This window comes from Sinocyclocheilus anshuiensis, unplaced genomic scaffold, assembly GCF_001515605.1.
Source record: "Sinocyclocheilus anshuiensis isolate Anshui unplaced genomic scaffold, SAMN03320099.WGS_v1.1 scaffold375, whole genome shotgun sequence".
Lineage (NCBI taxonomy): Eukaryota > Metazoa > Chordata > Actinopteri > Cypriniformes > Cyprinidae > Sinocyclocheilus > Sinocyclocheilus anshuiensis.
In genome coordinates this window covers 761400-776812 of record NW_015549594.1, presented here as the reverse complement: position 1 = coordinate 776812, position 15413 = coordinate 761400, and the positions used below count along the sequence as shown (strand labels likewise).

The following is a 15413-nucleotide window of genomic DNA, read 5'->3' as shown; positions in this document are numbered from 1 at the left end:
GAAGAAGACGCTCTTCAATGCAGAACTGCCACAGACAGTATTTGCTTTCTGCTCATGAGCTGAAATTTTTCAAATGAGCTCCTTCCACACTAAATATAGTTATACTTATTATCCAGGCATAAATGTCTGCAGAGGCATCATTTGTAGTGTTTACTTTTTATCTGTAATTGAGACAACGCTTTGAAATCCATGGCGAGCACAAATGCTATTTTTTTCCCTGATTTTTAATGAATATAATTATAGCTTTCTAATAAGATTTATGCATCAGGGATAAAAAGGAAAAGGGGATCTATTGTTTTCTATCAAACTGGATTTTGATGAAAATAATTACTGGATCATTTAAATAGAATCTGAAAGCTCAGAGTCACCGTGACAGACTGAGGGGTCCCGGGAAGCACAGAGCACATACAAACACAAGATACCGTATGCGGGAGGGCACACAGAGAATTTCAAAGGATGGTGATTTGATGCAGCCTCTCACAGCGCTAGAAGACTTTGTGTTATTTTCATCTTTATTCAGAGCAGCACCACGCTGTCTCTCATTTGAAAGTGTGATCCGTATAATGCAAGTAAATAGGCGAGTTATACAGTGTCCCTGAAGCAAGTTAGGGTTAAGTACTTGGCTAAAGCTAGGTGGCTTCCCAAAATGCCTATGTAATATTTACTGTAAATGAAATAACCGTTTCATTGCTAGTCAAGAGCACTCATCACTGAGTTACATTTCCAGGACTGAAGCTTAAATAAAACTCAGACATTTGCGAGAAAGTGCTGACCAAATTTAGATCAGCCTGAAGAGATTAATGGGGCCTTAAATGACTATATTTTTAATGGGTCATCACGTAGCAGCTTTTTTCCCCAGACAGCTCTAACTGCTCTGTCTATAATTCAAGCGTATTTCACGTCTTCTCACCGAGCCAGAATTCATCCTCCAGGCTGCCAAAGCCGATCTTGTAGTCACTCCACTTCCTGGAGAAATCAGTCAAACCGTTCTGACGTCGCTGGAACACCTGAAACACAATCAGCAGAGGTACAGCTGCAGCACAACACGCTACGCCAATTAAATATAATGCATTTAGGGCAATATGGAGAACATGAATGGCAATTGATCCCAACAGTGTCATTTTACTTTGGGATGATGACATCTGCAATATAGAGGCAGCTGTGTCGATTGTCATGACCAGTAAAAAGCCTGTTGAAAAGACCAGAATGCACAATCGCCAGAATATGGTGTTCTTCAAATACTGGTCTCTGGTGTGAGATGCAGGCAGGGTCCAAAATTTACACTTGTTATGTGCCAAAGGCGATTATAGCTTTTTGCCAATTGGCCGCTAACTTTATAAGGAAAAGCAACATTATATGGTTTAAGTTGAGTAGTAAAATTGATAGTCTGATTTTGCTGATGTAAGTAGCATATGTCTACTGAAGAAACTCACATTTTTCCTCAGTGGAAACATTTATCATAAGAAAGTTTTTTTTTTTCAGACCTCCATTGGTTTCAAAGAGTGGCAGAGATTGGCTCATCTTATTTGTAATAATAAAATGTCTAAATAAAATAAATAAATAAATGCGTAAATAAATAATTAAAATGTTTTTATTAAATAGTGATAATAAAAATAATTATTATTTATAAAAATGGTTAAATAATCACTGTCATAGCTAAAATCATATAATTTTTTATATAATTAATAACTGATTTTATTAATATAACTAATTTCAGTTTTTATATTTTACATTGCTTTTTTGGCCAGTAAGATATTTTTATGGCTGGTAAATTTTTTCAGTGCACCACCTGCCAGACAGATCTAGCAAAAAGTTGATTTTGGACAGATGTAGATTCCCTGGTGTTGACACCAATTCCTCAACTAGATTAACCATTAAAGGGATAGAACCCTGCCAAAAAAACGTGTATTTTACCAGGGGACCTCCCACAGCATTGGTTATGCCAGCAATAAAAATAAGCAGCTTGTCTTTTCAACAGTGGCCAATCCTATAATGTGGCATTGTGGGATTTTGTGCAAATCATACATTGTGCCAGACATTCAGTACAATACAGACAGACTCAGATGTGATAGTCAGATCTCTCACTCACTATCCAGCCGCCTCCGTCGGTGGTCATGTCGCAGTAAACCTGCACACCTTGGCTGAGGTCTCTGTTGATGTAGATGGTGTAGATTCCGCTCAGCGTCTCTCCGTTCAGGAGGTGTTGCGCACAGTTCTGTGGCGTGGGAAACAATCGGTTTCCTGAGGAGGAAAAGGGTTGAGAAACATCCAAAACAACAGAGCAAAAGAAAGCAAGGGGCCACTGGGAGGTTAATGAGCTGTGATTTGCATCGCTGCCATGACAACGGAGTGCAAATTTGTTGATGTTATGAAACACTATCTTTGGAAGTAGGGTCCTTGAAAAGTCACAGAAACACAAGGTAATAAATGAGGGATGCGCACAGATGCCTTGAACGTGTCGCTACTGATTTGTTCTTGATGATGTTGATGGGCTGATAGTGTGAATTTGCACCTAATGAGGTGAGTGAACCCGATCTGAAGTCTATAGGAGATGTGGAAGATTTGCACCTGTTGTGAAAGATGTAGAAACAATGGCGCTGGTCTCTAATCCTCTGGCGGCTTGCAGTCTCACAGTGTATTCGGTGGTCTCCGCCAGCCCCTCGAGACGGATCCATGTGTCTTCAGCATCTAAGATCAGCTCCTAAAACGCAATCAAACACAGTCTACTGATCCGCAGGCACGCAGAGGCATTAGTACATTACCTCTGTTCAAACACTGTCGACCAAAACTAAACAAAGAACCGCTCAGCGGCAGAGCGGGTTTGTGGAAAACATACCAAGAGATAGTACAAAGAACAGCAGCTCTATGCATTGTGGGTAGCAAAAAACAAACAGAAAACAGATCACAATCACTTTAGGAACTGTCTGACAAATTGTTGTGATCCCAGGCTGCTTACTGTTGGGTGCTTTTCATACAATACTGCCTTTCCTCCCTGTGTTTTTCTACAATATGATTGGCAGCTCTAAAGCCCAGGATGGGGGAGGAAGAGTCTTATCAGGCCCTGGTGCTGCTGCGGAGAGATGGCGTTTCTATTTTGGTCTTTGGCTCATGACCGTTCACTTCCCCTCTTTTGTTTAAAAAAAAAAAATCATCACTTTTATCGAACTAATCTGCCATGTGCCTTTTCAGACTTTTGACTCCGAGGATTCACCAGGGACCTCAATGGATGTTGGCACACGTGACCCAGCCTTGAGGTGTATGAAATATGAAACATTTGATTCAATATTCATTCTTTTCCAGGAAAAGTCACACATTTGTGACCCTGGACCACAAAACCAGTCTTAAGTCGCTGAGATATGTTTGTAGCAATAGCCAAAAATACATTGTATGGGTCAAAATTATTGATTTTTCTTTTATGCCAAAAATCATTAGGATATTAAGTAAAGATCATGTTCCATGAAGATATCTTGTAAATTTCCTACTGTAAATATATTAAAACTTAATTTTTGATTAGTAATATGCATTGCTAAGAACTTAATTTGGACAACTTTAAAGGCGATTTTCTCAATATTTTGATTTTTTTTGCACCTTCAGATTCCAGATTTTCAAATAGTTGCATCTCGGCCAAATATTGTCCTATCCTAACAAACCATACATCAATGGAAAACTTATTTATTCAGCTTTCAGATAGTGTATAAATCTCAATTTTGAAAATTGACCCTTATGACTGGTTTTGTGGTCCAGGGTCACATTTTAAGTAATGTGTATGTGAATTATGCAGCACAGCAGTGTTTTAATGAAGTCGCATCAAGGTTGCTCAGTATGCAGAGGATATTGAGCAGGTAACTGTTATAGGGAAGCTGCTGTCTGTAGCAGAGTGGAACTCATTTTTATGTTCTCCTCTTGACTCTTTCACAATCCTGAGTCTGAAATATAGGTTGAGGCAACACATAGTGGATGTAGACACTGTATTATTGTTTTCAGCATTCTAAGTCTTCGAAAAAAATCCCAAATTGTCTGGTATTATCAAAACTGTCAACATTAGATGCCAAGCTGGCTCTAATGGAAAGAGAATGCTTTTATGTCTAAGACGCACCAGCAGGGTTTATATCATCTGTGCACCACTGACACCCACTGGACGGATACAAACACTAACAGTGGGCTACTAGGTCAAAGCATTCTGTGTTGCATTGATTGTGTGTGTCTGTTTATAACAACATAAATCTAAAGAATACAATCCATAACCTTTTGTATTTCCAATTGCGTTTTCCCATCAGACTGGTTAAATAAAGATGTCCAAAACAGATTATAGGACAGTGATCATGCATTACAAGTAATGCAATTATTTGAAACGGATACTGTATCTACTGTATCATTTCAGATAAATTATTTCAGGGAAGTCTTTAATAGGCATATTGTATCTGGAATGACTTTGTTAAATGATTTCATTAATATTAATGAGCAACATCAAAGTATTTAATTAAATTAAGCTATTCCGATAGGAAGATCTAACAGCTTCCTTAGATGGTTGATCTCTGTGAGATGTAGAGATGGTAAAGTTATTATAAGATCAGGCTGTACATCAAGTACAGTTTAATTCTGAATTGCAATGAGCATAAAAATGTGAACAGTTGTTAAGTTTAAACCACCAATAAAATGTTTACACAACAGGCATGTATTTTTAGTTATAAAACTTCCAGCTGTATTCATTGCTCAAGGTAAAATCCATATTATGCTTGCCTTTCGACTGCTGTCTGCTGCTTTGTAGGTCAGCATGTAGTTATCGATGTCTGCGATGGGCGGCTGCCAGGATATGAGGGCGCTTCGATGGTTAATCTCACTAGCTGTCAGGTTCTGGGGTGCATCCATGGCTGTTTAAACAAAGATCAAAGACACTAAAGTCCCATTACCAGGTTTTCAAGCAACATTACACTACATAGACTTAACTTTCAAATGACTGTAAACACATAGATTCAAAAACCCTATAAACGTATGGTTTACGCTAAATGTTAAAATGACTTTTTTGGTCAGATAATAATATTTACTTGTTTGCATTTGTTTATTAAGTGTATATTTTGTTTATTGTTTTTTTTTTTTGGTGGCTGACAATGTATGTAATAAAAATACACGTCAGTTTAAAACATGAATTTTCTATGTTGAAATTATGTGCAATGTTTAAGCTTACTTGCGAATGTTTCTGCCAAATATGTGTATACATTATGCACACCAAGAATGCATTCATTTGATCAAATCAGTAAAAAGAGTAATACTTTAAATGTACAATTTAAAATAACTTTTGTTTTATTATTTTAAAATGTAATTCCTTTGAAGTTGCATTTTCAGTAGTTATTAGTCCAGTCCTCAGTGTAACATGATCTTTCAGAAATCATTCTAATATGCTGTTTTTGTGCTCAAGAAACATTTCTTATAATTATCAATGTTGAAGACAGTTGTGCTGTTTAATTTCGAGGAAACTATGATGTGCTTTTTCAGGAACCTGTGGTGAATAGGAGTTCAGAAGAACAGCATTTATTTGAAATAGATATCCTTTGTAACAATATAAATGTTTTTATTGTCACTTTTGAACAATTTAATGTGTTTTTATTGTCACTTTTGATCAATTTAATGTGTCCTTGCTGAATGAAAGTATTAATTTCTTAAAAAATAAATAAAAACAACAACAACAACAATAATAATACTTTGGAAGCGCTCAAATTCTGTTATGCTTTATTTGTTGATTTGTTTTGTTTTAGTATTTTGTCACATGGAATTTATGGCTGAGGTTCAAAACAATCTGGCTTCAGCAATCATGAGCAAAGACGGCAGGTTTCACAGGGGTCTTATTCCTAACAAATGCTACTAAAATGAATGGGAATGCTAACAGATCATAGCTATTTATAATCTACAAGTATTTTAGACCTGCTTGGTTTAAACTGACAAACTACACTAATAGAGCACGTTTAAACTGACCATCCCCCACCTGACATTCAGCTGTTTTTTTCTTTATCAGATGCTATTGTCTGTGTATGGTGTGCATGTTTGGAACTGTGTCAGTACACCCGCTGGAGGCATGTTAACTGGTCGCTAGCCTGAGGACAAAATAAATCGCATGGTTGTGTGTAGTGTATGTTTTAGGCACAGTGACAGATCCACTTCAGAGGGAAGACAATTAGTGTGTTCACCGGCGTCTTGTCTCCCAACGTGATCTCTTATCAATCAACGTGCCACTCTCCCTCCAGCAGAGCGTCAGCACACAACCTCAACACACACACACACACACACACATACACACGCTTCTTTTCCATGTCTTCAAAAGCCATCATCCGCTGTCTATGCAGAAAACTAGATGTATTATTTATTTATTTTTCTTCGGTGGGTTAAAAAAAATGCAGCTCTTCTTTTACATGTTGTTGAATTTGAATTGTATAGTAAAGACATTTATAATGTTACACAAGATTTCTATTTCAAATAAATCCTTTCTATAATTGTATAATCACCAAAATTCTGAGAAAAATGCATTAAGCAGCACAACTGTTTTCAACACTGTTGATAAGAAATGTTTCTTGAACATTAAATCAGGATATAAGATTGATATTAAAATAACTTTTTTTTGCATTCTAAGAATATTTCACAATATTACCCTTTACTGTATTTTTTTAATCAAATAAATGCAGCATTGGCAAGCATAAGAGACTTATTTAAAAAAAAAACATACAAAAATCTTACAAGCCCAAACTGTTATATATAAAACGCCTTATATATTCTTATATAAACTGTTATATACATTCAAAAAGTTTTAACAGACTAGGCTAAACATTCTGCCTTTGATTTCTCATACTTTAAACTGACTGAGCAGGCAAACTAACGAAGTGCACCTATCGAGAATGAAATCCAACCGAGGAGAAAAGGAGAGAGATTCTCCTGTGCATATCTGAGGAACACATTCATATTCCTGTCCTCACCTTAATCTCTTTAACGATGAAGTTAGAACTGTAATCTAAATCAAAATGACAGACAGCACTAATCCTGAAATAGGCATGAAATTTGTTAGTTGGTGTCATCTTAATTATCTCCTTAAGCTTCCATAAGCCTCCTCATAAATGCCAAAATGATGCATCTATGACACTTCACCTCCCTCAGGGTGGGAGCTGCAGATTCCTAAACACCGCAGGATGGTAATTTCAGGGAAGATTTTTTCAAGCATTGCAGGCAATGAAACATTTTTATCAGAGCATGGCAGGTCTAAATCCACTGTTATCAGAGCAGAACTGTTTCCGAATTAAATTGTCATTAAGCAGCCCAAAAAAAAAAAAAAGTTTGAAGGCAAATGAACACAAACCTCATCAAGCGATTATGTGTCAAGATTCTACACGTCACTGAGCTGGCACTGAGGTTGCAAAGCCAATGGCCTGTGACACTTTTATGTGCAAATTAATTTCCTCTAAACAATCCAGACTAATGAAGTATTCTGGGAGGGCCATTTGATTAAAGTTGAGGTCTAATGCATCTGAAAGCGGTCCACAGCTCCACCTCCCCTTTTATAGATGAGCTGAAGGTTTCAATGCAGAAATAAAGCAGCTTGAAATGAAACCGCTGCTTGTTCTAGTTCAGTCTTCTGTGTGGGAAAGACAGTTCACCTCTCTCTGCGGACAGCCTCTCTGTGAGGAAAGATGGGTAGTGATGCTGATTTCCTCTCTGTTCTCACATGGGAATCGGAGCTTTGCTGACTTCAGGATTTTGTTACACAAACTACAAAAATAAAGTCACGGCCTTGTTTCTGCTTCGCATGAATCTCATCTCTGCTAAAGTAGAAGAGGATGATAGTTGTCACACACAGGCAAGAGACAAGAGGAGTTCAGGTAAATAGAGGGGTTTATTGTCAATGTGGTGCGGGTTAGGATCAAAGGCAGGTGAGCAAGAAGCGGGCTTAATTGGTGATGCAGGTGCAGGTGATCAGAACTCGGGTGATTGGGATCTGGTGTGTGTCAGAGGAGGTGACTGTGCTGACGTGAGTGATTGCGATGATCTCCTGACATTACCCCCTCCTCCAGGGGTGGCTCCTGACGCCCCCATGCGGCGACGTGGGCGACCGCGACTTCGGGGTGCGGGACGGTTTGGATGCTTGCGGTGGAATTCTTCCAGCAGGGATGGATCCAGTATGTCGTCACGGGCCACCCAGGACACTGTATGGGGCTGACGATCAGGGCTGGAGGGAGAATGGGTTCTGGTTCCGTTGGACTGTCGGGAGAGGGTATACGGGATAGCGCATCAGCCTTGCAATTGCGATTTCCAGGTCGGAGTATATGAGAATATCATCAATGTAGACAATCACGAACTTATTGAGGAACTCCCGGAACACCTCGTTCATGAAGCTTTAGAAGACGGACGGGGAGTTTGACAGGCTAAATGGTTTCCTCATGCAGACTTCCGATCCTCAATCTTAGCGGCGGGGCGCAAAACTGCACCCGCCCACGCCCTAGCGGCTTTCCATGAATCGTCTCGACTCGGAGCTCCCGGGCTTGACGTAGGCGGGGTAGATGTAATGAGTCTGGCAATGTTCAGGTAGTGAACGGTAGACCGGACACTGGAATGCTGAGTGGAGTGAGAAGATATAGCGGGCTTAATTGGTGATGCAGGTGCAGGTGATCAGAATTCGGGTGATTGGGATCTGGTGTGTGTCGGAGGAGGTGACTGTGCTGACGTGAGTGATTGCGATGATCTCCTGACAATAGTATAATTACAGAAGTGCTTAATCTTGCAGCTGTCTATTGGATATATAAGCTTGGGTGCCGTTTAACCGAATATCTTCATGGCTGCAGGTAATGCGTAACTATGTAGGTTAAATATCAGCACTCTTGGGAAGCTGGTTGTCCAATTAAATTTAAATACTGGAACAGTGTATAACCAGTTGTAGATAATGAAATCGGCAACTTTAACTTCTGCTAAACCAGTGTTTCACAATCCTGCTCATCTCAGCACATTTTGGATGTCTGATTCAACTTATCGTCTTATTAGTACAGAGCTCCATGACCTGGAGACATTGTGAGGGTGCATCAGGTCAGTGAAACACCCTAAATGTAGGCCATCAGCAGCAGCATTGAGAAACACAGCACTAAAGTGGAAAATTCTATGATTTGATAGTTATAAAAACTTGTCACTCCTTCCCAGTATTCAAAATATATCTAAGCTTCTGGGTTCATTGAATGATGTACAGTAAATAAATATCCCACTATATTAGTGCTACAGTTGATATGTTCATTGAACGGTTTTGGCTTCTAAACTACTAAACCTCTCCCAGTCTGTGCATAGCTCTTTCATCTTACCTGTTATGTTCTATTACGCTCACCATAGCTGCATTTTTTTAATCCAAAAAATATTTTCTTTTCTATTTTAATATACACTAGTCAACATTTTTTTATACAAAAATGATTGTAATGAAACTGGTCTCAATATATTCTTTGGGTCATGCCGAGAACCTCCATACCAGTTATGCAAAAATTGGCAGAACTTCCTGTCCTCAATTTTGATTCAGGTTGAAAACCTACTTTTTCGAACTCCTCCTAGACCGTTGGTCCGATTTTCAACAAATTTGACTCGGATCATCTTCAGACCATGCTGGATTTTGTGTCGATATATGAAACAGTTTTCGTTTAACACATCAACGAATTTGCTGGAAAGATGCCAAACTGCATCTGAGGCAGTATCTCTGCAAAGCTTTGACATATTTACACCAAACTTTGTATGTGCTATTGTCACCTCACACTGACCACGCCACATCAATTTGGTAACAGCGCCACCTATTGGTCAAGAGTAATAAACCATTCATTAACCATTAATCATGAAATTTCCAAAAATGCTAATAACTTTTGATTGCATTAGCCTATTGTAATGAAATTGTAATGAAACACATACCAATTATGCCATAGTCAGCTGAACTTCCTGTCCGCCATTTTGATTTATTTAAAAAACCTACTTTTTCGCACTCCTCCACAACAGTTGGTCCGATTTTCACCAAAATCGATTCAGAGCATCTTCAGACTATGCTGACAAAAACTTTCAACAAAGTTGTCCTAAGACCTAAAACCAAAACGCGTTCTTGTCTTAGGATAACTTTGATGAACTTTTTTGATCCACTTCAAATGTTGACTACTGTATTTTAAAGTGTAATTTATTGATGGCAAAGCTGCATTTTCAGCAGCCATTACTCCAGTCTTCATTGTCACAGGATCCTTTAGAAATCATTCTTATAGAATATGCTGATTTTGTTCTCAACAGGCATTCCTTATTATTATCAATGTTGAAAACAGTACTGCATGATATCTTTGTAGAAACAATGATACATTTGTTCCGGATTCTTTGATGAACAGCATTTATTTTAAAAATAGAAATAATTTATGACATTATACATGTATTTACTGTTACTTTTGATCAATTTTAATGTGTCCTAGCTGAATAAAAATATGAATTTCTTTCAGAAAATAAGGTACAAGAAAAAAAAACCTATTAAACAAAAGTACAACAAAACAGCAGAACATTACACTCCAAACTATCTTGTCTTGATCTCTTGTATTATATTTAACCATGCAGTACCTAATGTGTCAGTTTGAATGTCTCAAGTTTGGTTTAGTCTCATGACTGATGCAGTGATCTTTTGTTTGGACTCTGCTCTTGGATACTCCTCTGCTTCTTTCCCTGAGCTCTACCTTTCTCAGAAACTGGGGTAAAGGCCATTAGGCCTGTTTTGAGATAACGAGGGAAGTATAACTGGAACTAGGGGGTAATTAGAACACAGGGAACAGCGATGGAGCACTTACGTGTGACAAAGTTGGCAATGACTGTGCCACTGGTGAGAGGACCTTTAGAGGCATAAAGAGCCACTGAGTAGGTGGTGCTGGGGATGAGCTGACTCAGCTGGTGCTCCTGCTTGTTACCCTCCACTAAGAAGGTGTCTGCCGTAACTAGAAAAGATACCTTCCATTAGTGCAGAAGCAAGTGAAGAACTGCCAGAGTTTGTTTGTAAATGTTTTTGGAGACCTATTTAATTTAAATTAGCATTTCAATAATTAGGGAAAAAAGCATGATAATTGAATATAAATTTAAATAGTAAAAATATGTAAATATCCCTATTACTGTGAACTGCATTGGACCACCAACTACCATTAATGACAATTTTGGTTTCTAAAGGCCTGTTCACACCAAAGATGATAACTGTAATTATAACTGTAACTATAAAGTTTTAATAATCATTCTAATTATGTGAGATGGTCTATTTGTGGGGACGCTGATAGTTTTGGTTATATAGTCATATTTATAGTTATCGTTCTTTGTGTGAACTCCCCTTAAATGTGCTTTTTGGAGGGATGTAACGATGCACTCTGAGCTGGTTGAAAATCGATAGAAATACGTGACGATTCAAGTCAGTTGAGATGTTATACGATTTGTGATACATTTGGAGGTAGGGGTTTATATGAATGTATCTTTGAGGGGTACTGCATATATTGAATATTAAAATAGTATTTATAAGCACAGCGCTGCTTTGTTTACGGGGGTAACAAAGGAAACGCTGTATCGCTGCGGTTTCATAAGCGCCACCTACTGTCAGAGAGTGAATTTGCATTCTCATTGCAGCCCGTCCGTTGTTTTTGTTTCGTTTAGATATTTTTAATATAGTACAGTTTTATAAAGTTAAAGTCAGACTGTTCTGTTTTGGCTTCAAATTTTGAATCTAATTTAAAACAAAAACTGTTAATGCTGCACGTATGCAGCATCTTTGTTTGGTTTGTGATTAAAATGCAGTGGCTGTCTCTAATTTTAAATGGAAAGAGCACAGGCAAAGGCTTAGTTTGTTTATATGAAGTGTTTTCTTTTATTTGTACCATTTATTATAAATAATTTGATTTGGGATTTGTTTTAAAATTTCAGTGTACTTTTTTATTTGACATTTTAAATTCACAAAGAAATTTGCAGCATAATAATAAATAATAGAAATAATAGCATTTAATATAATAATTTATTTAAAAAAGTATTGTGAATCGTATTGCATCGTGAGTTGAGTGAATCGTTACATCTTTAATGTTCTCAGAAAAATGCACAAATGCATGTTAATCCTAACTGTAGGTGAGACCATATTTAACTAGTCTGGGTTGTATTTTTATTTGTTTATTTATTTTTCCCTTGCACAGATTTGCTAATGATATGTGAGGATGCCAAGAAACCGGTCCATGTTGGCATCTGCCTAATTTGGCTAGCATCTACCAAGTTACAGACGCATTAACTACAAAAGTTTGACTGGATGTGCACCTTTGATGTAAAAAAAAAAACAAAAAAACAAATTACATGAGAAGCATTCTCTTCACCCTTTTTAAAAATCGATAAGCCAATTCATTTTGCTATCCCAACTATGCATGATAATATGGTTAATTGCATTTTATTATTGCCATTTAGCAAGACCCATTTGCATATCTGCATTGCTTTTCCCCTGCCGCACACAGACCTGAAATAGCAAAGCAGCATATATCTTTGTCCAGTGAGAAAATAAGTTACATTTCATTTTGTGTTTATGGCTGTGGCTTTTGGGATGTGATTTAAAGAGCAAATGATGCTGATAAATGACGGACAGAGAGGTTGTTTCCACATACCTTGGTTCCGGGTGAGGGTGAGCACGTAGTTATCAACACTGGAAACAGGGGGGTTCCAACGCAGCAGAGCCCCCTGAGGTGTAACATTCAATGCAGCGAGCTCCATAGGCATGTCCATAGCTGTGTGGAACAGAGGATTACGTGCAGGTTACAGACAGACAGTCGGAGATAAGCTCAGCCAAAGTAATTGGCAGCGGTCTCATCTTCACCTTTTTTTTCTTCCTGTGCAAACGATATTCACCGGCAATTTAAAAATAGAGCACCTCAGCAGCTTGGATCTAAATTGTTGTGATTATCTGGCTGGAGAAGATCACAATTTCCTTAATTAGCCGACATCGAGGGGGAAATTATACAGTCAAATGTGTGCAGAGCACATTCTCAACAGCATTTCTATGCGAGTGAGTAATGAGAAATGTTGTTCTCCGTCATCCTCTATCCATGCTGTGACTTTCACAGATGGCTTTTCTTTTTCACACAGGAAAAATCTCACTCTCCTCTTTGCACTATGGCGTATGTCCTCTTGGAGGAGGTCAGTAGACTGTAATCGTACATTACCATCTTCCCATCCTGTCCCACGCGCATTTTTGTTCTGCCAGCCTCTCTTGGCAATAGCCATATCTCTTCTACAGCTGTAGAGAGCTGGCCCATTGACTTTGTTCCAAGAAATTCTAGGCCTCTCACAACCTTCCAGAGAAGCTGATCTCCGCTGCCTGACAGCAGCTCAGAGGCAAAATCCCCCAATTCCCCATAGCACATTCCCCTCTCTCTGCTTTACCAAGTCTTGACATGCCCTACACTGACAGACTAGGAGGAGAATATCAGTTTTCGCTTATGCAGTGAACGTGAACTTGATGATCCTCAGCAGGTCATTAGGCAGAGCTGTGAACCAGAACATAGCTCTGACCCAGATCCATCATGTCTCATCAACTCCTCTTGTCACCCTTTACATAACAGCTGAAATAAGCCACAATGTTTTCTATATCCTATTAATAATAAGCTGTTTCCAAAAGATGCATTTTTAAAGGAGCCGCTTGTCACTTTGCATTGTTACAGCATTGGCAAGATTGCTCTCAACACGGGCAGCTTGAGATTGTCTGCCTGTCATATTTTTATTAGCTTTGAACAAAACTGTCAGGCTTTAAGCTGCGATGGGGAGTGTAGCTGTGTTTTGATGCATAGGCAAACACTTCCTACCTAGTTATTAAGCAAGTCAGCAGTGTTTAAGCAAAGGCCAGCATCTGTTTGTTCTATTGTACTGCATCAAATGATATGACTAATTAGTTAACTTCCTAGGCTCGAGACATAGACTAATTAATTCATTTCAGTGATGGTTTGTTAGGATAGGACAATATTTGTCCGAGATACAACTATTTGAAAATCTGGAATCTGAGGGTACAAAAAAAAAATCAAAATACTGAGAAAATCACCTTTAAAGTTGTCCAAATGAAGTTCTTAGCAATGCATATAATTAATCAAAAATTAAGTTGTGATATATTTATAGTAGGAAATTTAAAAAATATCTTCATGGAACATGATCTTTACTTAATTCAAAGTATGGCGAGAGCAAAACGGGACCAGCCGCCTAGGTCAGGCACTGCAAAAGCCTTTATGACGACACACTTTATTCTCATTGGTTAGATTCTGTGATGACAAGCACGATGTGTGTTGCATGCGTATTCTAACAATTCAATTCCAATGCTCACAAATCTGTCTTTATATAACAGTAAAAACATGTTAATGTTTAACTTATTCATTAACAGATGGCGCTGTATTTTGCAGTATAAAAGTGTTTCTGTTGCTTTATGAAAACATTTCTTACACATCTGTGTATTTGACAAATGTTGCATTTAATTCACTTCATCTGTGAATGTATGCAAACACTGCGAAAGCATCATTACCAGTATGGCGAGTATTATGTGACAGGATTACCTGCCGGAGTCGACAGCCGTGTACTTTTACGTGTGAGAAGTACGTCGCCTCCACAGACGCGTGATAAGTACGTCGTTGAGAAGTACGTCGCCTCCACAGACGCGTGATAAGTACGTCGTTGAGAAGTATGTCGCCTCCAGACTGTGACGCCAAATACCTCAAATAGTGTTCAATTAAATTATTTTCGGTTTTACATTATTATTTTACTACAAATTATACACCATCAACAGAGCTGAAAATTACTTGTATTTTCACAATAACATCGGCTTTGCACAGACACAAATTCATTAATTATTTAACATATTATTCTGATATGTGCCATTCTGAGGTTTTACTTTTGATATATTGGTTATGTTAATCATTTTACTTAACACTCTGGTATGGTGCTCACAGTTGTGCGAATGCATTAGCTCAGGAGATGAGTCGATACATCATGTTGTTCAAGAGAAGGTGATGAAGCGGTATTTTAATAGAATTGTTGAAGTGTATAAACAATGCAGGAGCATTTTGAAACATTAAATTGCGCTGTCACTAACGATTATTTTGTTAAATGAGCAATCTACTGATGATTTGGTATTTTATGTAATAAAGATAGACTTAAATGAACAGTAGCTTAAACTGTAAATCTTTAAAAATAGACTTAAAATATCTGTAACGATGAGGCAATAATAATTGGTTTAAATAAAACATCAAAAGTGAGTAATCATATGGTTTCATTGAACAACACTGTTAAAATACATTAAGAAATGTACATCTAAACCAGGGGCGGCGAAAGTCGGTCCTGGAGAGCCGCAGCCCTGCAGAGTTTTGCTTCAACCCTAATCAAACACACCTGAACAAGCTAAT

General features: G+C 38.0%; 1 protein-coding gene across 3 annotated transcripts in view; it reads right to left on the bottom strand.

Moving 5' to 3' along the window:
* Positions 1–15413, bottom strand: part of tnr (tenascin R (restrictin, janusin)) — a 138345-nt gene that overhangs the window by 11146 nt on the left and 111786 nt on the right. For all 3 annotated transcript variants that reach the window (XM_016446858.1, XM_016446860.1, XM_016446859.1), the window contains 6 exons: positions 12639–12758; positions 10815–10958; positions 4741–4871; positions 2569–2701; positions 2090–2241; positions 911–1007 (listed from right to left, as the gene is read on the bottom strand). In XM_016446858.1, coding sequence (XP_016302344.1) covers positions 911–1007; positions 2090–2241; positions 2569–2701; positions 4741–4871; positions 10815–10958; positions 12639–12758 — 777 coding nt within the window. The remainder of the gene's footprint in view (positions 1–910; positions 1008–2089; positions 2242–2568; positions 2702–4740; positions 4872–10814; positions 10959–12638; positions 12759–15413) is intronic.